The sequence below is a fragment of the Anas platyrhynchos genome, chromosome 16, assembly GCF_047663525.1.
Source record: "Anas platyrhynchos isolate ZD024472 breed Pekin duck chromosome 16, IASCAAS_PekinDuck_T2T, whole genome shotgun sequence".
In the NCBI taxonomy this organism is placed as follows: domain Eukaryota; kingdom Metazoa; phylum Chordata; class Aves; order Anseriformes; family Anatidae; genus Anas; species Anas platyrhynchos.
The window spans coordinates 2,815,587-2,834,299 of record NC_092602.1 but is presented as its reverse complement, the minus strand read 5'-3'; the positions used below and the strand labels follow the sequence as shown (position 1 = coordinate 2,834,299).

The window sequence follows — 18,713 nt, the reverse complement described above, 5'->3', positions numbered from 1 at the left end:
GCAGGGGCAGGCTGCGCGTTTTGAACAGCCTCCAGGCTTGGAAGTGTTGCTCATCCCTGCCACGATATCCCTCGCCTCCCCAGAGGGAACATCAAAGAGCCCCTGCACCCAGGGTCAGGGGCTGAAGGCTTTGAGGGGGTTCCTCTGCTCGCTCCGGGCGGGTGGCGTCTCTGAGAGCGGCGTTAGGAGTTTGTGAAAGTGATGTCGGGAGTTAAATGTGTTTCTTCCACCTTCGGTACGGTCCTGGCTCGGTGTCGTCTCACCTGGGCCGGCAAAAGCAGCCAGTCTCTGACCTAACCAGTCCAAACCCCAGCAGCAAGTTTCAGATGTGGAGCAGTTTCCGTGGGGACTAAGTTTTTTCTTAAAACGGGGCATTTCACTGTCCCTGTCTGCTTCTCAACAGGAACATGCTCATACAGCACCCAGTCACCCCTTGCCTACCTAATCAATGACATTCTAGGTACTATACGAATGCTTTCAATATAATCATAAAACACATTAAAATTCAACTTTGCGGGCCTTGCAGGTCATCTCTTTCGGAAAAATCCATATTTTAATGAGCTGTGACACGTGGATAAAGGCAGGACTTGTCTCGTGGATGGAGTTCTAACTCAGCGTTTAAGGTAGGGAGTTTCTGCATCTGCCAACAGCTGTTTGCAGAATCTTGAAAAATCATGTAATCTTTCTCTAACATCTCCCTATTTGCAGATGATTGAACTTTATTATTATATAGAAGTGTTGTATAGGTTATATATTGAAGTGTGGGTTCCAGATGTCTGTTAAACCCGGAGCGTTATTAATCCATAATCCTGAAAAGATGTATGCATACGCTGACCTTTCAGCTAAGATTACTCAATCTTCAAATTAAATGCACGTGTACATCTGTATGATTGAGGCCAGAGTACTTGTACAAGATAAATGGATGTTACGAGAGAATCATCAGACAAAAAAACACATCATCCATCCAGCCTACAAAAGTCCACCAGAAAAGACAGAACAGAGACATAAAAGAAAGTCAGCTCATTTTTCTAAATCTTTTTTGGGGATGCAAACGATCTGAGACTCTTGGTGTCTCAAGCAAACCCACCAAGGACTGTATAAATCACAGCCACCTGGAAACCCCAGCGCATGTTATTGAAATATGGAAGTAAATATGTCTCAGAAATATCTGTAGACCTCCAAACATAGAAAACACGTTTTTAACCTTGTTTTAAGACAGAAGTGATTCCAGCTAAACTCCAATTCATTTTACCTTTGAAATACCACTGTAATAATTTTGGGTATTAATACCAAAATACTAAGTCACAAACTTAAAAGAACTGGGGGAGAAAGGGGGGCGGGGTGGTAGGATGTGGGTGATGAGAATATCCGCAGCTGCATTAGATAGGATAAAAACATTTAAAAGCAATATTAAAGCCGTGTGCTGCGGGATGCAGGTTAACTGCTTGCAGCTGAGGGCTGGGAGCTGTTTTCCCTCACAGCAGCTCACGCCGCGGATTTCCACCAGGGGGTTCTGCTCCCCGTCAGGCAGTGCTCGGGACAGGGCTGCTGTGAGGTAGGCTTGCCTCACCGTCAGAAATACAGAGAAAACTGTGCGCTCATGCTGTGAGAAGGGAGCGGTGATCTTTGACAAAAGGGCTAGTTTGAATGGCGTTAAAATAAAATCTGAAAACGCCAACGTGTATTTTAAGTTATTTCAGTTCCAGTCATGTCTCACAATGCTTAAAATGCTTCAATAAGAGCTCTGGTGTTGTGCTTGGGAAGGGTTTGTGAAGAAATAGGTTAATTTCACTCCTCCTGAGCTCTCAAACATTTATTTCCCATTGGATAGAATGGACTGAAATAAACTTCTAAAGGTTTTCAAAACATCTTTCGTTGTGTAAGACCTGTCATCATATAGCTTACTTTGAGTTTAGATGCAGGAGTAGATATTCAACCTTTTATTGATTAAGGAAGTTAGAAATGATTACGTGATTTTCTAGGCAAGATGAAGATTTCTTTTATCTGCAGAAGTTAAACTTTGTTTTATCTTAGGTGAGATTTGCAGAGAAGTTTGCCTTAACATCCCTGGTGCTTTGGACTACTAACAATCCTCTCAAATTGCATTTCACAACTGTTACATCTGTCTGGTGAGATGTTTTTAATGCAGATCTACCATAACTTCAATTCTGTGATAACCTGATTTGGTGCTGGTACGATAACAGGAACAAATGCAAGTGATGATTTGCATGTGAAGCTCTCAGTATGTTTTAGAGAAACAGCAATGCAGAGGGTAGCACCCCTGCATGGGCCTTACACACAAATAGAATTGTATGATACTCAGCACCTTTTCTTCTTATCTGTCCTCCTACAGAAAACAGAGAAGTGTGTTTTTAGCAGAAAGTTTCACGAGTATCCTTGTGACAGTGTTTTTTGGAAAGAAACTTGGATTTCTGCCACCTCTGATAGTGTTCATGCATAAACGATCCAGAGAATGGGTTGATGTTACCTCTAATCAGGGCCAATAGCAGCTTGTTGCTGAAGGGGCCAGCTCCCTCCTTGTGTCTGTATCTCCCTCATTAGGTCTAGTATTCCTGCAGCCCCAGGGTAAGTCAGTTCAGTGACTTGATCCAACAGAAAACTACCCCATCAAGGAAAAAAAAATACACTTTTTGTTATGTTCTTTTTCACTGAACCTCTTGCTGTGTATCCATTTGATTGGGATACTCTACAGGATGGAGAGAAGAGTGGGGTGAGATGAAAGAAGGTTGCAGGACTACGCCCTTTTGGTGGCCTTCTGCAATTGCACTAATCAGAGGTAACATCAAACCACAGCTTTGAACTCCACCATGATTTCATTCCCTGAATCATTTCTAAGTTAATTGAGCATGACTGACTCTTGGTTTCAGCTAGCTCTAAAGTGGAGAGGTGTGTGTAACAATGAGTAATTAGGGTTGGAAATAAAAGAATTTATCCTGTTTAGTTTGTAGCTCAGAATGGAGTTGTAAAATGGAACATAAAGGAAGAAAATGAGTACACTGCTACAGTCCTAAGGTTTTAATTGTAGAAGGTGGCTTGATCCTTAATTTATTCCAAGAAGCAATTTATTTATTTTTGCTAGTGGCAAAGGAAAAAACAGGAACAGGAGTGATGGACAGAAACAGTGAGTTCAAAGCACTTATGCATCTCTTAGGTCACAGGTAAAGTAAGCTGATTTGCGCTATGTAAAGCTTCCCATTTTCTAATCTTTAATCATACTGTGTATGCTAAAAGTGGTACAACAGAGGCAAGAAAGCAGTCATTTGGTTGTAATGCAGGGGAACACCATCACTTCAAAAGAACCTAATCAGTTGAGCAGTCTATTTTAAAATATACAGTTATTTTAGACTGCTGAAATCCTTCTCACCTGCATGTCTCTTGCAGGCTTTCCTATAATTTCCAGAGTACTGAATCAGACAAAGAGCTGCTGTAGTAATAACGAATTCAAAAATTCTAATTATACCCTGTTCTACTTTGATAGTTATTTAATTAAGGCTATTGAGTCTCCCTTTAAAGCAACTAATACTTCTACACCAATATTATAAATACAAATATGTTCCTTTTTAGATAGATCTGATTTTAAGGAACAGCTCAAGACCTAGGCATTACTTATGCAGTGTTAGTAACATGTGATGTTATAGTTCAACTCTAATTTTGTGCAGGGAAAAACCAGCAAACAATTAGTCTTGCTGTGCATACACAGTATTTTTATAGTTTACAAAGAGCAATGCAAAACAGTTCTAAATGTATGATTCCACAGAAACTAAGTGACAGACCCTTAAGGAAACTTTGCTTGAGATGTGGGGAAATGTTTACATTCCTGGTTTCTGATGGTTACAATTTTTCCCAAGTACAGTGAATGTTGTGAGAAAATCATAGCATCATTGTTACTCCTTGCTTTGCAATCTGGTGCTCAGGCATGGCCTGGAGCATTGATGGGAGATGCAGAAAATGTTCTGATTGTTGTGAGGAAACACCTGTGTTGGGGGGTTTGTTGTTTGTTTTAAGAATTAAAGCACATTAAGCAGAGAGTAGTATTCTATAATGCTATCTCAGGCTGCCTTTCACACAAAGGAATGCTCCTGAGTAGTTCTGTCACACCCAAAGTTAAGGCACAAGCACTGTCTTAAACCTCACCTCTTCAGCAGTCGTCTTTGGGACTGGGCCACATATTTGCTATGGAGTTCTGCTCTGTACCTCAAACTTCCCTCTGGACAAAAAAAAAAAAAAAGTTTTAATGGTATTGCATGAATGTGGCAATTAAAAACCTTGTAACACTGATAGATCTGTGTTGAAATGTTCTGCCAGATAAGGGAGTGTTTCAACTGATTGTTGATAAGTTTATCAGGAGCACTGGGCCTACGCAATGTCCCTCAGAACCTGAGCTGTGTGACACGTCTGGGTGTATCAGCTTTAAATGAAGCGAGGGGGGATTTTCGGAGGGGTTTGGCCCCAAAGGACGGATGTAAATTGTGCTCAGGCTTTTTGGGAAAGGAGGCTACTGCGTGAGGAAGGGCTGGGGGGCTGCGTTCTGAGGGGGGGGGGCGGCAGCTGCCCCGTCCCTTTTTCTGTTTTGTGTGGATTCACCAGGAACGAGCGGAGGGGGCTGCAAGAAACTTCCTCACAAACCACAGATCCCCGGGAACTAAGTTGTTGTTTGTTTGTTTTTTACCGAATTAAACAGCAACCTCCTCAGCGCGACTTCGCCCTCAGGGGCCCGCCGCGAAGGGCGGCTGTGGCGGGCGCGCTCCTCGCCTCAGAGCCGCCCTCGGGTCGCCGGGAAGCGGGCGCGGAGCCGCGGGGCGGTGGCGGAGGAGGAGGAGCAGGGCCCCGGGGCCGGGCCCCAATGAGGCGGCTGCGGGGCGGTGCTCGGCGGGCGCAGGCTCAGGCTCGGCGTGGCGGCAGGCGCGGCCCCGGCAGCGGCAGCAGCAGCAGCCGGCGGGCGCCATGGGGCGTTAGCGCAGCCGGTGCCCTCGCTGTGCCGTAGGAAGGAGCCGCTGCAGCCGCCGGGTGCCCGCCGAGCCGTTCCTCCGCCCCGCTCCCTCGCCGCCCGGAGCCCCATGAGCCTGAACGAGCACTCGATGCAGGCGCTGTCCTGGCGGAAGCTCTACCTGAGCCGTGCCAAGCTGAAAGCCTCCAGCCGCACCTCCGCGCTGCTCTCCGGCTTCGCCATGGTGAGCGCCCGGCGGGAGAGGGGCGCTGAGGGGCCGCCGGGGCTCGGGCGGGAGAGTTGTGGGGGGGGAGGCGAAACGGGGACGTCGTTTCCCCTTTTTCTGACCCAGGACGAAGCCCTGAGGCAACAGCGCTCCTTCCCCGGCCCTTCCCCGGCCTCCTGCCCCCGGGGCTCGGCGCTGAGGAGGCGCCTCAGGGCAGGGGGAGGCCCCGGGAGCGCCCGGCCGCGGCCCCGCCGGGTTTTGAGGCACTCAGCGCTCCCCGTGGCTCTGCTTCGGGATCCTTTTAAGTTTTATTTTCCCCGTTCTTTGTGCTGGGTCTTACAGCAGGCGGGGTCCCTCCAACTCCTTGCGCTTCTCGCTGGGCTTTTGCAGCGCCGCTGTTTCAGAGAGTGTGGAGGAACTCGGGGGCTGCTCAGTGCCCTGGGGTTTTGGGTGGGTGTGTTTTGGGAATGCCTCTTGGTCTTGGTGTGCTTGGGGTCTGCTACAGGATCACAGCCTGGTAACTAACTGCCTCAAGTGAAAGCTGGATATGATCATAAATACGGTCATTTATGGACTGCATCGCGTGTCCGGTCCCCTGACCTACCAAGCAGCCACCTGTGCGTCTGTGAAAATACTTCATATTCGTGCATTGGTTCTGCGATGATTTATTTTTGCCCCTCTTTCAGCAAGGCGCTGCCCGCCGTGCGATGTACCCCTGCCAGACCACTGCTCTAGCTGGAGGATGCTGTTTCAAAACACAACAGCCGCTCCGCAGCCGCCTTCTGACGGTCAAATAAATGTCACTGCCCTTCTTGGATGGCTAAAAACAGCCGCAGCTCCTCGGGGTGGTGGTGCCTGGGGCTCGTTTGACTGACAGGCAGCTGTGTTGGTGCAGCGGCATGTTGGGCTCGGGTCTCCTTGGGTGACACGCAGCTCACAGCGCTGCTGCTGCTGGGTTTCCCTCATTGTGTGCTCCTCCTGTGTCAGAGCGGTTTGCCAGGCTGGCTGCTCGAGTCAGGATTTCTCACTGAGAGTGAGAGAGAACAGAAGGGGAAAGCTGTAGTTTGCACTGTGCTTTTCTCTAAATACCTGCTCTGTGGGCTCTTAGCGTCCCGTGGATGTATGAGGTGAGGCTTGTGCTGCTTTCCTCTCTGCAGCAGATCTGGGAGCTCGGAGTCCTGCAGCTGGAAGCGTCTGCTTTTGACTTGATGTTGCTCAGGGTAGTTCAGGAAAAAGCCACTTTGTTCTGATTAGCAAAAAGCTGTAGTTGGAAGGAATGTTGCATGTGAATACTCATCCCATTCTAATTTTCTTCAAGTTACCCCCTCAAAAGTTCAGCTTTGATGTCCAGTGTGACCTTGTTAAAGAAAAACAAACTTGTAGCCTCCTTGGTTTGGCTGCTAAGAGATTGTTGTCTGGCTGGGACTTCCTCATCGGTTTCCAGAAGAGCTGACTTAACTGTCAAATATTTTTAGATTTCTTTTGAATAACTTTGCTTATCTGCTGAAGTTGTTCTCAGCGATTTCTGCATTGAAAAGCAGGGCCTTCTCCCTGCCGCCACGCCTGTGCATTGTTTACCAGCTTCAGCAGATTCCTCAGCACCTGATAACTGAACAATAGGCTGCTCAAGTACAATCTAGTCTTGGATCTAAAACTTAGTACAGCAATTAAGTGTCATTGTTCCTCCCTTTTCCTTATCAAGGCAGGGAAGAAAGAGCCTAAAAGACACATTCAGGACCGCCCAGCAGATTGGTGGGAATTGTCAGGAGAGGAATGTGCACGTCTCCACGCCTGCTCCATTGATCCTTGTTCTTGTATTAAACAGCCTTTGCGTCCTCTAGTATGAGCTAAGTGTGTCCCCGCTAAACTGGTCCTTTATTGTTGGACTAATCTCGTATGTAACAGCAGCCCTGTTCAGAGCTCATTCCCTCAAGATTAGTTAAGCTTACCCCAGTTAAATGATGCATGCCGAAGTCAAGAGATTGCACGGGGCAGTGACGTGTGGAGCATGAAATGTCAGGTCGCGCTTCCACAGAGGAAATTTATTAAAAGCCTGCTCTGTGATCAGTTTTGTTTTAGAGCCTGCAAATCAGTATTTTATACTTAGTGTTAACCTCAGGGAGAGGGGTGCAGCGTCTGGTGGCTGCAGACTGATGTTAGAGCCATGCTCCCAGGAGTAAAACTCAGCATTTACTTTGGGCAGCTTTTCCTGTATTCTGTCATCCAGTGCCATATGCCTAAACAGAGATCTATGAAATTTAAAGTCCTGCATTTAGTACGTTTTTCCAATGTATGGGGCCACTGAGTAATACCAGCCCCCAAACCTTTATGGATAAGGAAAGAAACTGGGGTGCTTACGTAGACCGTGAAGGGAAGGAATGAAGTGTTTCCTCTGTGTGTAGCTACAGGCATTGAGTATTTCTCACTTCCGTTTCATCTTCTAGATCTTGATGTCTGACTTTCTTTTCCACATCTTTGTCTTAATCCAGTCTATCTCAGGGCTGACCATCACCACCAGGAATACTTTGCAGAACATACCCAGTGCTGCTAATGCTGTCTCATCCACACCTGTAGTGGCAGTATCAAAATCTCCAGTGCAGGTGGGTTGCTAGCAGGTTATTTTTGTTGGAATAATTAAGCAGATGTGTTAGCATCATTTTGTCACCACAGTTGCATTGCAGTAGTTTGATAACTCCATGATGCTGGAGTTGCAAAGATGAGGGAAGCTGTTAAATCCCAATAGCCATCAAACTGGAAAAATCAATCATCACTCCCTACCCCTAAAAAAAAAAAAAATAACGAAGAAAAAAAAAATTGACAGCTCTATGAAATATATACCCAAGCCTAAATTAGGGATCTACGTTATACAGCCATGGTAGTTGATTTAGTTATGTTTAGAATTTGGAGGACGTTACTTACGAGACAGCACACTTAACTTGTAAATGCCTCTCATGATTCAAGCTGGGCAGAGTGTCATAAATAGTAATATATAAGCTTCAAATACTGGATATCGTCAAAGAGCTGTCAGCTCGTGCCTTTGAAATGTAGCCAGTACAATCTTCTGCAAAGAGCTTCAGTCATCTTTTGTAGAAGATCGACTGCACTGATACATGTTATTTCAGTATCAATTATTATGGAAATATTTAAGGTAGGATTCAGACCCTGCTGCTGCCAGCATTGAGCCGATAGCAAAGTCCTTGTCTAGTGAGGGTTACTCTGCTGTTCTAAATTACTCTGCAGTGATCTCTCTTCAGGAATTGTAGCTGTAGTTAACCAGGATTCTGGTAGAATAATGTGTAACAGCTGCGTTTTGTACCCTCCAGTAAAGCCTTACAGGCCTGGTCTCATGGCTTCTGCCACCACTTGCCTTTTACGTTGCTGTTGTACCTGGAGGTTATGGCTTGCCTGGAAGAATCTTGTCTGTGTGAAAGGTTTCTTCTGTTCGCTTACAGTCGTGAAAGCTGCGTTTTGTTGCTCCTTTGAGCATCCCTGTCTCAGGTTATAGATGAGGAAGGCAGCAGCGAGGAGTGCTCAGGGCTCTAACAGCAGCTGCGGGTGGCTGCTCTGATTTGGAGGATGTCAAGGTGACATTAAGCCGCTGTTTCTTCTCCCTGCTGTGCTGTCTAATCTGACCTTGTACTTATAAACTAAATTTATCATAAGTTATGCCGTGTGGAGATGCTGCCGCCTTAAGATGTGTTTATTCCTCTTACGTGGGTACTGCATTTTCATGTTTACCAACAAAATAAAATTAAATCATGCACTTCTGTTCCAGTGGTGACTTAGTGATTGTTGAGGCTTTGCCATTCTGCAGCATAACAAGCCACAGTCGTGATTCTAGACAGCGCATAAAGGAAGCTCACTTTCTCTTCTGTGTAAAAAAAGCAGTAATAATGTTGTTATTTTGGCTCTTCTTTTTAAATTTCCTGTGACTCTGTACAGGCCAGAGCCAGTCTTTGTATGAGTTGTTTATAGCTTGTAATGAATAGTGCAGAGACTCGGTGGAGAGCCTGGCTTTGCGCCTCTGCCTCTGGGAGCGAGAAACGCTGTCAGGAACAGAGACCGACTGCTCCGGAGTGGGGAAAGCCAAAGGAGTGTGAGTTCCCTGCGATCCCATCCCAATCCCATCTCCTCCCTGCGGTCCCACACATAGACAAGCTGTGGGCTAGAGGGTGGGATTTGTTATTGAAATAACCTAGTGATCTGAGCCCCGAGGCTTGGAGAGACCTCTCCTGTAGGAGGGATTCCTGCTCAGAGCCGTGTGTGTTACGGAGTCACTAGTGCATGGAAGTGTTTGGACAGCTAGATGCAGCCAAGCTAGTCAGAGCTGCAGCAAGTGAAGGAAAGAAAATATTTCTGCAGGTAGGTGTTGATTAAAATATGTCAGTGATTGCTGTGTGTAATTTTACTTGGGTATGTTCTGGCATGGTGAGGTGGAGGTGCTGTAGCTCTGGTGTGCTTCTCCAGGTCAGGTTTGCATCTCCTTGTGTGGATGGACCCTTACAATATGCAACCAGGAAGCTTTCTTAAAAACCATTCTTGACATACCAGGCTGTATAAAAACTGTCATCCTCTGAATCAGTTCCTTATCTAGGAATGGTACCGTGGCCAGGGAAGAGCAAGGTGAGAGCAATCCTGTGAGGTTGTACAGGTAATCCTAGACTTGGGCTCAGTTAGTGCCCTTAGTAAGACTGATGTTTGAAGCCAGTGTCCTTTCCAGAAGGGTTTTGCTTGTGACGATCTGTGAGGCAGCTAGCTCTGTGAGTGGTAGGCATAGTAAGAATGTGACAGTACCAAGAGCCAGCATCTCAGTAGTATTCCATTAAATGTGTCGTTATAAGGTTATCTATGTTTAAATCCAGTAGCTTTTAATAATACTGGTTTCTTGCTCTCTGAATCTCAGATAAAAAGCATTTGCAGTTGGAGCTTTAGTTAGGTCAGATAGCATTGCGTAGGGTACAGGAGACAAATTTACAGCAGTCCCATCACCTGCCTGTCAGTGGGCATTGACCGCAGCCCCAGCTTCCAGAATGCATTTAGCTAAAATCGGGCGTTCAGTGGAGAAATGGCCATGGGTGGTCATCAGAGCTTCAATCAGCAGCGAGGAGTTTGAAATTGCTGTGGCTCTGCCTGGTTTGAAGCTCTCTCCATGGCATGGGCGTGCTGCACTTGGCCTTGACGCGCAGCTGTATGTTTATGGCAGTACTTGCTGCTGTGAGAGGCAGACCATAGCAGCTCACACAGTGCAGCAGTTACAGCGCAGGCTCCCTGCCCATGTTATGTTCCTGCCTGCCAGAGCTCAGGGCCACCTTTGTGGGGAAGGGGAGTAGAGGAAGTCATCTATAAATAGGTCCTAGATAATACAGATTTACTCGTGTAAGATAAGGCATTTTATTTCCTTTTCTATACAGCAGTGGCTACTGATGCTGAAAAGGCTGTGAGCCTGTGGTTGTCAGAGAGCTCTCAGAAACTGTTTGCTGCTGTTGCACATAAAAGCAAAGAGCACTGAGCACATACCTTTTTTCCACTGTCGAATCTCACGTGTCATTATGACCTGCTACATGGGTGGCTCTTAGTTCGGTCTTCCCTTTTGTTTTCCTTCTGATTGGTGTCTCACATTTTATTTCCTCTGAATACTTGTTGCTTTGGAGAAGGCGAACCTAAAAAGGGAATAGAAACTTGCTTTATTCTGAAATTGAAACCAACACACTCTGTAGCCTATAAAATTGGGGAATAATGCTGAAATGTGAAGCGAGCTGTTTATTGAGGTCCCACCACTGCGGTAAAAATGAACAAGTGGCAAGCCAGAACAGTTGCTCATCCTGCATTTCTGTGGCCATATAAGCTTTTTTTTTGTAGCTGTGTTTGGTTCTTTATAAAAAATTGCATTATTGCTGGTGAAAATAATTTTATTAATGGTTTTATTATCACAGTTCTCTTATTGCAAAGCAGAGAAGTTGATAGTTTATAGAATCTGAGTCACAGCACCTGAATGCCCTGCTTCCTTTAGTTCTAGGAGAACTCCAGTCTTGAATCCTATGATCACGAGAATCCCTTAGTTTTGTCAGGAAACTCTTGTTTCAGATGTACAGCTTCATCGAGGGCTGCGGTAAATCTGTCAATTATATCTGTAGGATGATCTGAAGTTAAAGTTAGCTCTTCTCTGAGCCAGGGATTAGACCAGATGACCTCCTGAGGTGTCTTCCAGCCTGTGTTAGTCCATGGTTATGCAGCAAGGCAAGGTAATGGCAGCAAAACGTAACGGAAGTCATGGAGGAGGAATGTCCTGCATGGAGCACAGCATGTACACATCCAACCGTGCACTGCATGGGCTTGGATCATAGCAGAAGTGCTCACAGGGGCCCTGGTATGGCAAGTATAACCTTACAAGAGCTGTTCTGATCTGTGTATTGAAATCGCAGCGTGAGCAAAGGAGACAGGAACTTCTCTTGCTTTGCATCACTGTTTGAAAACAGACACAGGGCCTCATAATGAGAAATGGAGCTTCTTGGTTTAGGTGCCTCGAGCCTGGCTCAGGCAGTCTGCTACTCTAGGGAACAGAGGCTTGCAATTGAAAAGCACTGGCAGTTTTTTCTGCTAGTTTATAGTGAAAGGGTTCCCAAATTAGCTTCGTTGACAGCTTGAGGAGACAGAAAGCACAAACTGATTTTTCACTCAGAGGTCAAGCAGGAGTTAGTCTGCCAGGTGCGAGCACAAGGAGGCTTTGCTGTGTTCCCGTGGAGAATTCTGTTCTTCACTTTGCTGTAGGCTCTTTCCTGTCCCAGCATGTGATTGCTGGTACTCTTCTCTCTGGTTCCAGCCGTGGGGAGGAGGTTGTGCTGCTTGCTGGCAGGACAGCCAGCTGGGTGGCCTCCCTCGTGGTGGCCAGCCTTGGTGCTTGCCATCAGGGCTGTGCTGGCACAAGCTGCTGTGGGGGGCACTCAGAAGATGCTGAAACAGCCCAGGCATGCACCCCCTGTGGGATGCCCCACTTTTATTTATTTATTTATTCCTTTCAGGAATCAGGAGCTTGCCCTCCCTTGGTATGGAACCTTTCTCTGGCAGGTTTTGGCTGTGCTCGGGTGCATGTGAGACTTCAAGGCAGCGTGGCTGACTGCCCTGCCTCTGCTGTACTCACAGCTTGACTTCTTAGTGTCCCAAACTGGGCTTTATTGGCAGTGTGTGGTGGTGACTACTCGGCTGCCAGCTTATTGCACATGTTAAAAGACTTGTGCCTAGGTTACCTTTCAAGTGATGGTCTCTGTAATTATTTTTATAGAGAGGGTACGCTTTCAATTAGAGTAGCTAATTGCACAGTATGGGTTGAGCTGAAGGAAGTTACACCCTTCCTGCTCCTGAGTTTACTTGTGCCAAGCCTTAAGTAACAGCTACGGTCTTGACAGGTTTCTGAAAGCACTTCTGAGAGGTGATTTGGGGGCCTACCAACACAACAGACATCCCGTGCAGAGCAGATTGGTCTTGATGCCTTTGTCAGCCATACACTGAAGCTTTGCCATGTACCTTGAACTTCAGGCAACTCACGTTCGTGGTCTGGACCTCTCCTTTTTGTAGACCAGCTCTCCCTGTGATTTTCTCTGTGCTTATATAGGCACAGAACCATGAGTGTCCGAATGCTGCTTAAATTCAGCTGTTTTCTTGTAAGATGTTGTTTTGAGTATGCATATAATAAAGCCAAATCAGAAATAGGTGCTTTTGGATTAAATGTAATTTTAGCTGACACTGAAATGGAAAGAGCTCAGGAGCAGCTGTTACGTTGGAATTAAGAGTGTGACTAAACTTAAAAATCAGATGCTTGATATCGTTATTACATGGAGACATTGATTAATAGAAATGTAAAATGCCTTCAGTATTTGGTGAATTAAATACTTAAAAATCATCAGTTCTTGAAAGAAAAAGTTGTTATTTTTATGCAACTCTTTAGTGTCTTATTTGGTTGTTATCCTAATAAGTGCTAGGATGGAGGATTAAAATGTCCTGCAATAATGGGATGTTGTTGAGTCTAAAATAGATCTGGCAGCCTATCTTTCAAATTCAAGCTATGCACCAGAAAATTTGCATGAAATAAATTCTGTTAAGTATGAAAATGAATCCTCAGTGGTGAAGGCTTGCAGTTCTGTGAAAAACACAGCACGCAGGAAGCCCGGTTTCCCGTGAGTACATTGGTGCTAAGGAGCGATCTCTGCAGAAGCGAGACTCGATGGCTTTGTTTACCCTCTCAAATGTGAAGTTTTCCATAGCTGAGAAATGCTGTCGTAAGATCCTTGAACAAGAATTGTATATGTATTAATACCATCTCTTGTTGAGTTTCTTGTAACACTTGGATGCTGTTCACTAGCTGATTGGTTAGGCTTACGATGATAAAAGCTTTCAGTAAAGGAATTAAAATATTGGCAAAAGTCCTTGAATGCCTGCTGAAACATGTCTGAGCAAAGGCCCTGGTTGGCTTAATATTTGGTACGTTAGCAATAAGGAGTTGCAGTGTCGAGAATGCTGATTCTGTGCGTGCATAGAGATGAGATCCCAGACTTGGTGTAGTTTGGCTCTATATCCTTCTGCACCCATATTACCTATACTTCAGGAAATCTTCTGAGTCCTCTGAGTGAGCTTTTGATGATTGTGGAGGTGTTGGAAACGTGCTGTACACTGAACACCGTCTGAGCCATTGGTGTCATTTAGCAGTGGGCTAAACCAGGCTTGGTGGGACTTGTGAGCTCATTTCTGTTAGGCAATACAATGCCTAACTGGTTTCATGGTCTTTTGAGAGCAAACTGGTGCATTACAGAAGAGCTAGAGCTTAGTGCTGCTGAGAGTCTGAGGCCCTGGTACCACTGCTTCTCCCTCAGTCACACACACCTGTACCATCTTCCCCGTTCCTCAGAGGTGTTGCTGGAGTGGCTCAGTTCCCAAGCTAGCAGGAGCTGACCACTTCTTGACCCGGGCAGTGATTGCTGGACAAGCGATCCGACTTGCTTCCATGAAGGATCAAGACCGGGCAGCCAAGGTGTGGGTCAGTCTGAGCTGTGCTGAAGGGCAGAACTCTGCATCTTCCTCATATGGGGTACACATGTTCAGGTGTAAGGCTGACATTAGTTTTTTTCCTCTGCATTTTGAACATATTTTGTGTATTTAATGAGATCCTTTGAGAAAGATCACTAAACTTAGAGACACTGCTGCACTATCCCCTGTTTGGAAATGCTTTGTCTCAAAGGCAAATTTATCAGGAAAGGAGGGCTTTTCAATAAGGTTCCCGGTGGTAGCATCACTCATCAGTTGCACATGCTTAAAATCACCTGATGGTTTTAAAAACTGTTAAAAGCATGCTATGTAATTTCTTTTATCAAAAATATTTCAGCTGTGTTTATAAATTTCCTGGTGCTGTTATTTAACGGGAATTTCTCCTCCTAAAGCACAGGTATGCTTGGATATCGGGTTTATAAAAGGGCATGGCTGCATCGGATAGTAGAGGACTGGCCTTGGAGCATCTTCATGAGGTGTAGGATACTCACCCAGAGGTGTGGTTAGACACAATTTCCAGAGTTCTGTGCTCTCTGAGATGTCTAATATTGCTTTGTCCCATGAACTGGATGATTTCTGATATAAACACCAAATATCTATTAGTTCAGACAACAGAAACTGCTGTGCTCTCTCAATCTGGGATCTTAGCGTGCTAAATTGTAATTCCTTCTTGAATCTTTCCCAAGTAGTTCAAGGAGTTGCTAGCAACGTCTGCTCTGTCCTCCGGTCTTCTCCATGCTTATTCCTCAAACAGGCTTAGTTGGCCACTACGGATGTTGTAGAGCCTTTCACATTGTGAACTGCTTTTCTGGAGTCTGCTTAAATACTTATTTTGAGTGAAGGCATATCACCAAGAGCCCCACGGAAAGGTGATCTTCCTAGTGAAAGGCTCCTGCTCTTCAGAACACAAATAGACAACATGAAAGGACCACCAGGCTTGTGAAGGGCAGCCTGCAGCCTTCCCAGGCCTTTGTGTTACTGATACCTACTTCAAAAGACTTAATACGGTATTCATTCTACATATGTGTGGGGCACAAAACATTTCCTAATATCCAGCAAAATTTATAATCTGTAGTAAAAGATCAAAAGCTGCCACTACGATATAATACAGGAAAGAAGAAATCTTTGTGACCAACATACCTCGACTCCCAAAATCCATCTGTTTTGTTGGAATGAGCTGGAGGTAGCAAGGTGGTTGTGCTGTTAGTAGTTCAGTGCATACTGATGGTTTGCTTTTCAACTGAGTAGCAAATACAAGAAAGGCGGCCTTCGCATGATAGCTCAGACGTAAGATTGACATGAGAAGTTCAAATGTAGTCTATAATTTTGTTTGGATCAGCTGATGTTCCGGAAATGTTTGGGCACCAGATAAGTATTTTTATTGTTGGAGAATAAACAGAATTAGTATGACATGCTTAATTATTTCTGCAAAGAAAATAATTTGAAATTAGAATGATCAATAGCCAAAAAATATGTAACACAGGTAAATATCTCCTTTTTTTTTTTCCTTTCAGGTGGCTATGGTAGAAGTTCAACTAGATGCAGACCATGACTACCCACGAGGTCTCTTGATAGCCTTCAGTGCCTGTACTACTGTCCTTGTCGCAGTTCACCTTTTTGCACTCATGATAAGTACCTGCATTCTTCCAAACATAGAGGCCGTTAGCAATGTGCATAATCTCAACTCTGTAAAGGAATCTCCTCACGAGCGTATGCACCGGCACATTGAGCTTGCCTGGGCGTTTTCTACTGTCATTGGGACTTTGCTCTTTCTTGCAGAGGTGGTGTTACTGTGTTGGGTGAAGTTCCTTCCCTTAAAGAAGAACCCTAGTGGTCCGTCCCAGAACAGCAGCTCCACCATCACATCAGGACAGGCAGCAGCCATTGCATCAACGTCTATTATGGTTCCCTTTGGACTGATCTTCATTGTGTTTGCCGTCCACTTCTACAGGTCACTGGTCAGCCATAAAACAGACAGGCAATTTCAGGAACTGAATGAACTTGCTGAATTTGCACGGCTCCAGGATCAGCTGGATCACAGAGGTGATGCCATCTCCCCAGCTGTTACCCATTTTGCATAAACCTGTACTTAAAGAAAATAAACCCACTATCTTGCTTCTGCCTTTTATGTTGACTCTCCCATGCATGAACTGGTCAAACTGTTGATTTTCCTTTAAAGAGAAGGCTTATAAATGTCGTTTGAACTTTATGACAAGAACGTTTATTTTTTTTTCTCCATGATCTGTTGGATCGCTGACACCTGAAGGAACGGATGGCGGGGTACGCTTGCACCGCACGCGCATCCCTCCTCTTCTGAGCACTCTGGTCTGTTTCTTGTTAGTGCTGAATGGTGGCTTTAGAAATACGTGCAGAGCGACGCTGTAAATCTGGGTATTTGTTAGGGATGGATAGAGAATCTTTTTTCCTCTTTATTTGATGTTGGCATTTAGTAGAAGATACTGCTTGTCCAATCCATGTTGCATGGCATGATACAAATTACTTGGGATATGCAGCAATTAGCACTCGGTTTCAGTGCTAGCGCTGTTCTCTCTGGAAAGCCTGACAGATGGTAGAAGTGAAAGCTTTCCCACCACCTTCCCCAGTATGTTTTGCTGCCAAGTAATTAATACTTCACTGATTTCTCCAGCGCCTTTTCCTATGGCAGTTACACATTTTATAACTTGCTAAACACCCATGACTAGTCCTACTGCGATGTGGTATGGCCACATGAGTAGGAATGAGACTACTATACTCTTCTTTGGAAGAAAAGCAATAACTGTTCTAAAGTTCTCGTGAGCTGGCACGTATTGTATTATCTGAAGAGATAGAATTGCCTGTTTTCCATTTAGGAATCTTTTTTTAAAAAAAGGAGGAACTAGATGGAAATGATCACTGGATAAATTTTGCTTGAAAATCAGAACCACTGCTGTTTTTTCCAAGCCAAAGTAGTAATTATTTTATACTTTTATATAAAAATATATATTTTTAAATAAATCCTCAGACACAAGCAGCAAAAGGTGCTTTCTCTGCATTGGATTCCCAAGTAATTAGCTATGCCTTGGTCTTCCTTGTTTAGAAAAAGTCTTCTGCTTGCTGAAGTGTTGTATGTAACAACTTCATACATTTTAATTTTTTTTTTTGCTTCCAAAGGATCTGGAAGACTAATTCTCTTTATGTCAATTTATTTATGAAAGTAGATTATTTGTAATTAACATTGCTGCTTACTTTCAGACGTGCATCTGTGATAGGCTACAGTGTCATTTTTCTGTTTTCTTCCTTATGAGGCCAAATGGAAGCTTTTGCTTCTTAGGTAAGAGGTGTGTCCAAGAAAGATGCAGCAGCTGTGCTGTGCTGCTTCAGTAATTCCAGCTATGTCTGGAAGTGGATTTTCTGGAATGCAGTTCTTGTATGGAGAAGCTTTGGGCTTTAATGGGTAAAAGCACTGAGTAAAAGCCTTTTTTTTTTTTTTTTTTTTTTTTTCTTTAAAGACAAACAGGTTTCAAATCTATTGGAACAAAACTTGACCCCATACTGTAGCTAACACTGTGGAATATAAACCTGTGGTGTTTTTTGGTTTTTTTTTTGTTTTTTTTTAAACCCAAATGGGTTACAGGGAGCTGTACCTGACTGAGCCTGGGCTGGATGTGGTCTCTTATATCCAACCTCCATCTCAGGTTATCCCGATGTACTTACAAACCATGGGATGTGTCAACAGGGTGGGTGGCAGAGTGTGGTGTTTACCAGGGAAGCAGCCCACTGAAGCGATGGGGACTGATCCCTCATGTCAGCACTGCTGCAGTGTGAAGTGTTGACAAGGCTACCCGCGGTTTGTTTTGTGTTCTGAAAACTAACCATTAAAAAAGGACTTGGCGTTTTTTCAGCAGCTTTCTTGCTGGGTTACTCTCTGTCCACATGCAGAAAACAACTTTCCACGTGCTGATTTCACGAGTCCTCCTGGCATACAGGAGCCAGGCAGGATTTTTGTAGCTCTGCCAGTATTTTGTGTTTCAGGTATAAATATTCTTTTACTGGTGTAAATCTGATGGTGAGAATTGTGACTAGAGTTCCTCAGGTATTCATTCATGGAGCACTGAGAAGATTAAATAGTAAAGGCATTAAGTAAAACAGCATTCCAAAACGTGAAATCTTCACAATAGGCACAAAATGTATTGGCCCATCCTTCCATGAAATAGCAGTCCCATATTGGGAAGGGAGACTCAGTAAAGGAAGCAGATCTGACTCAATATTCATACTAGAACAAATGGTCAAAAGGGTGCTGTCAGGCTGAGACAATACACTTCTGTCTGTAAGTTATGTATTTTAAAGTTCTAACATTATTTTGAATGTAAGTCCAGAAAATGTTTTCCAAGCTTATTTTGTAAAATTATTTTCTGTCCTTGATAAGTTGCTGAGTTTCTTTTTATCTTGCAGATCTTTTTAAAAGTGACAGGGAAGTGTTTATTTAGGAAATGCAAAATTAAAAACTTCTTAATTTTTCTCATG

At 44.6% G+C, this 18,713-nt stretch overlaps 2 protein-coding genes across 5 annotated transcripts in view; one reads left to right on the top strand and one right to left on the bottom strand.

Annotated features, from left to right (window-relative positions):
• The window catches only part of MORN3 (MORN repeat containing 3), a 33,543-nt gene that overhangs the window by 1,301 nt on the left and 13,529 nt on the right, over window positions 1–18,713 (bottom strand). The window contains exons 7-8 of the mRNA XM_038187577.2: window positions 10,692–10,834; window positions 4,156–4,228 (exon numbers count right to left, since the gene is read on the bottom strand). The gene's annotated coding sequence lies outside the window, so the exon portion shown is untranslated. The remainder of the gene's footprint in view (window positions 1–4,155; window positions 4,229–10,691; window positions 10,835–18,713) is intronic.
• On the top strand, window positions 599–17,689 carry LOC101802702 (calcium release-activated calcium channel protein 1). 4 transcript variants are annotated; one of them, XM_027469680.3, is made up of 3 exons: window positions 599–623; window positions 2,035–2,129; window positions 15,725–17,689. In XM_027469680.3, exon 3 carries the CDS (start codon window positions 15,731–15,733, stop codon window positions 16,289–16,291), a length of 561 nt encoding a protein of 186 aa, XP_027325481.1. In that variant the 5' UTR covers window positions 599–623; window positions 2,035–2,129; window positions 15,725–15,730; the 3' UTR covers window positions 16,292–17,689. The 4 variants fall into 4 exon arrangements, with proteins under 4 accessions (XP_027325481.1, XP_027325480.1, XP_027325478.1 ...); XM_027469679.3 differs by lacking the exon at window positions 599–623 and adding an exon at window positions 1,418–1,555; XM_027469677.3 differs by lacking the exons at window positions 599–623; window positions 2,035–2,129 and adding exons at window positions 4,859–5,192; window positions 7,664–7,774.

Coding starts and splice junctions, on each gene's coding strand:
- LOC101802702 (XM_027469677.3), top strand. CDS start 5,079: ATGAGCCTGAACGAGCACTCGATGCAGGCGCTGTCCTGGCGGAAGCTC. Junction 5,193..7,663: donor TGCTCTCCGGCTTCGCCATG/GTGAGCGCCCGG, acceptor GTCTTAATCCAG/TCTATCTCAGGGCTGACCAT. Junction 7,775..15,724: donor TATCAAAATCTCCAGTGCAG/GTGGGTTGCTAG, acceptor TTTTCCTTTCAG/GTGGCTATGGTAGAAGTTCA.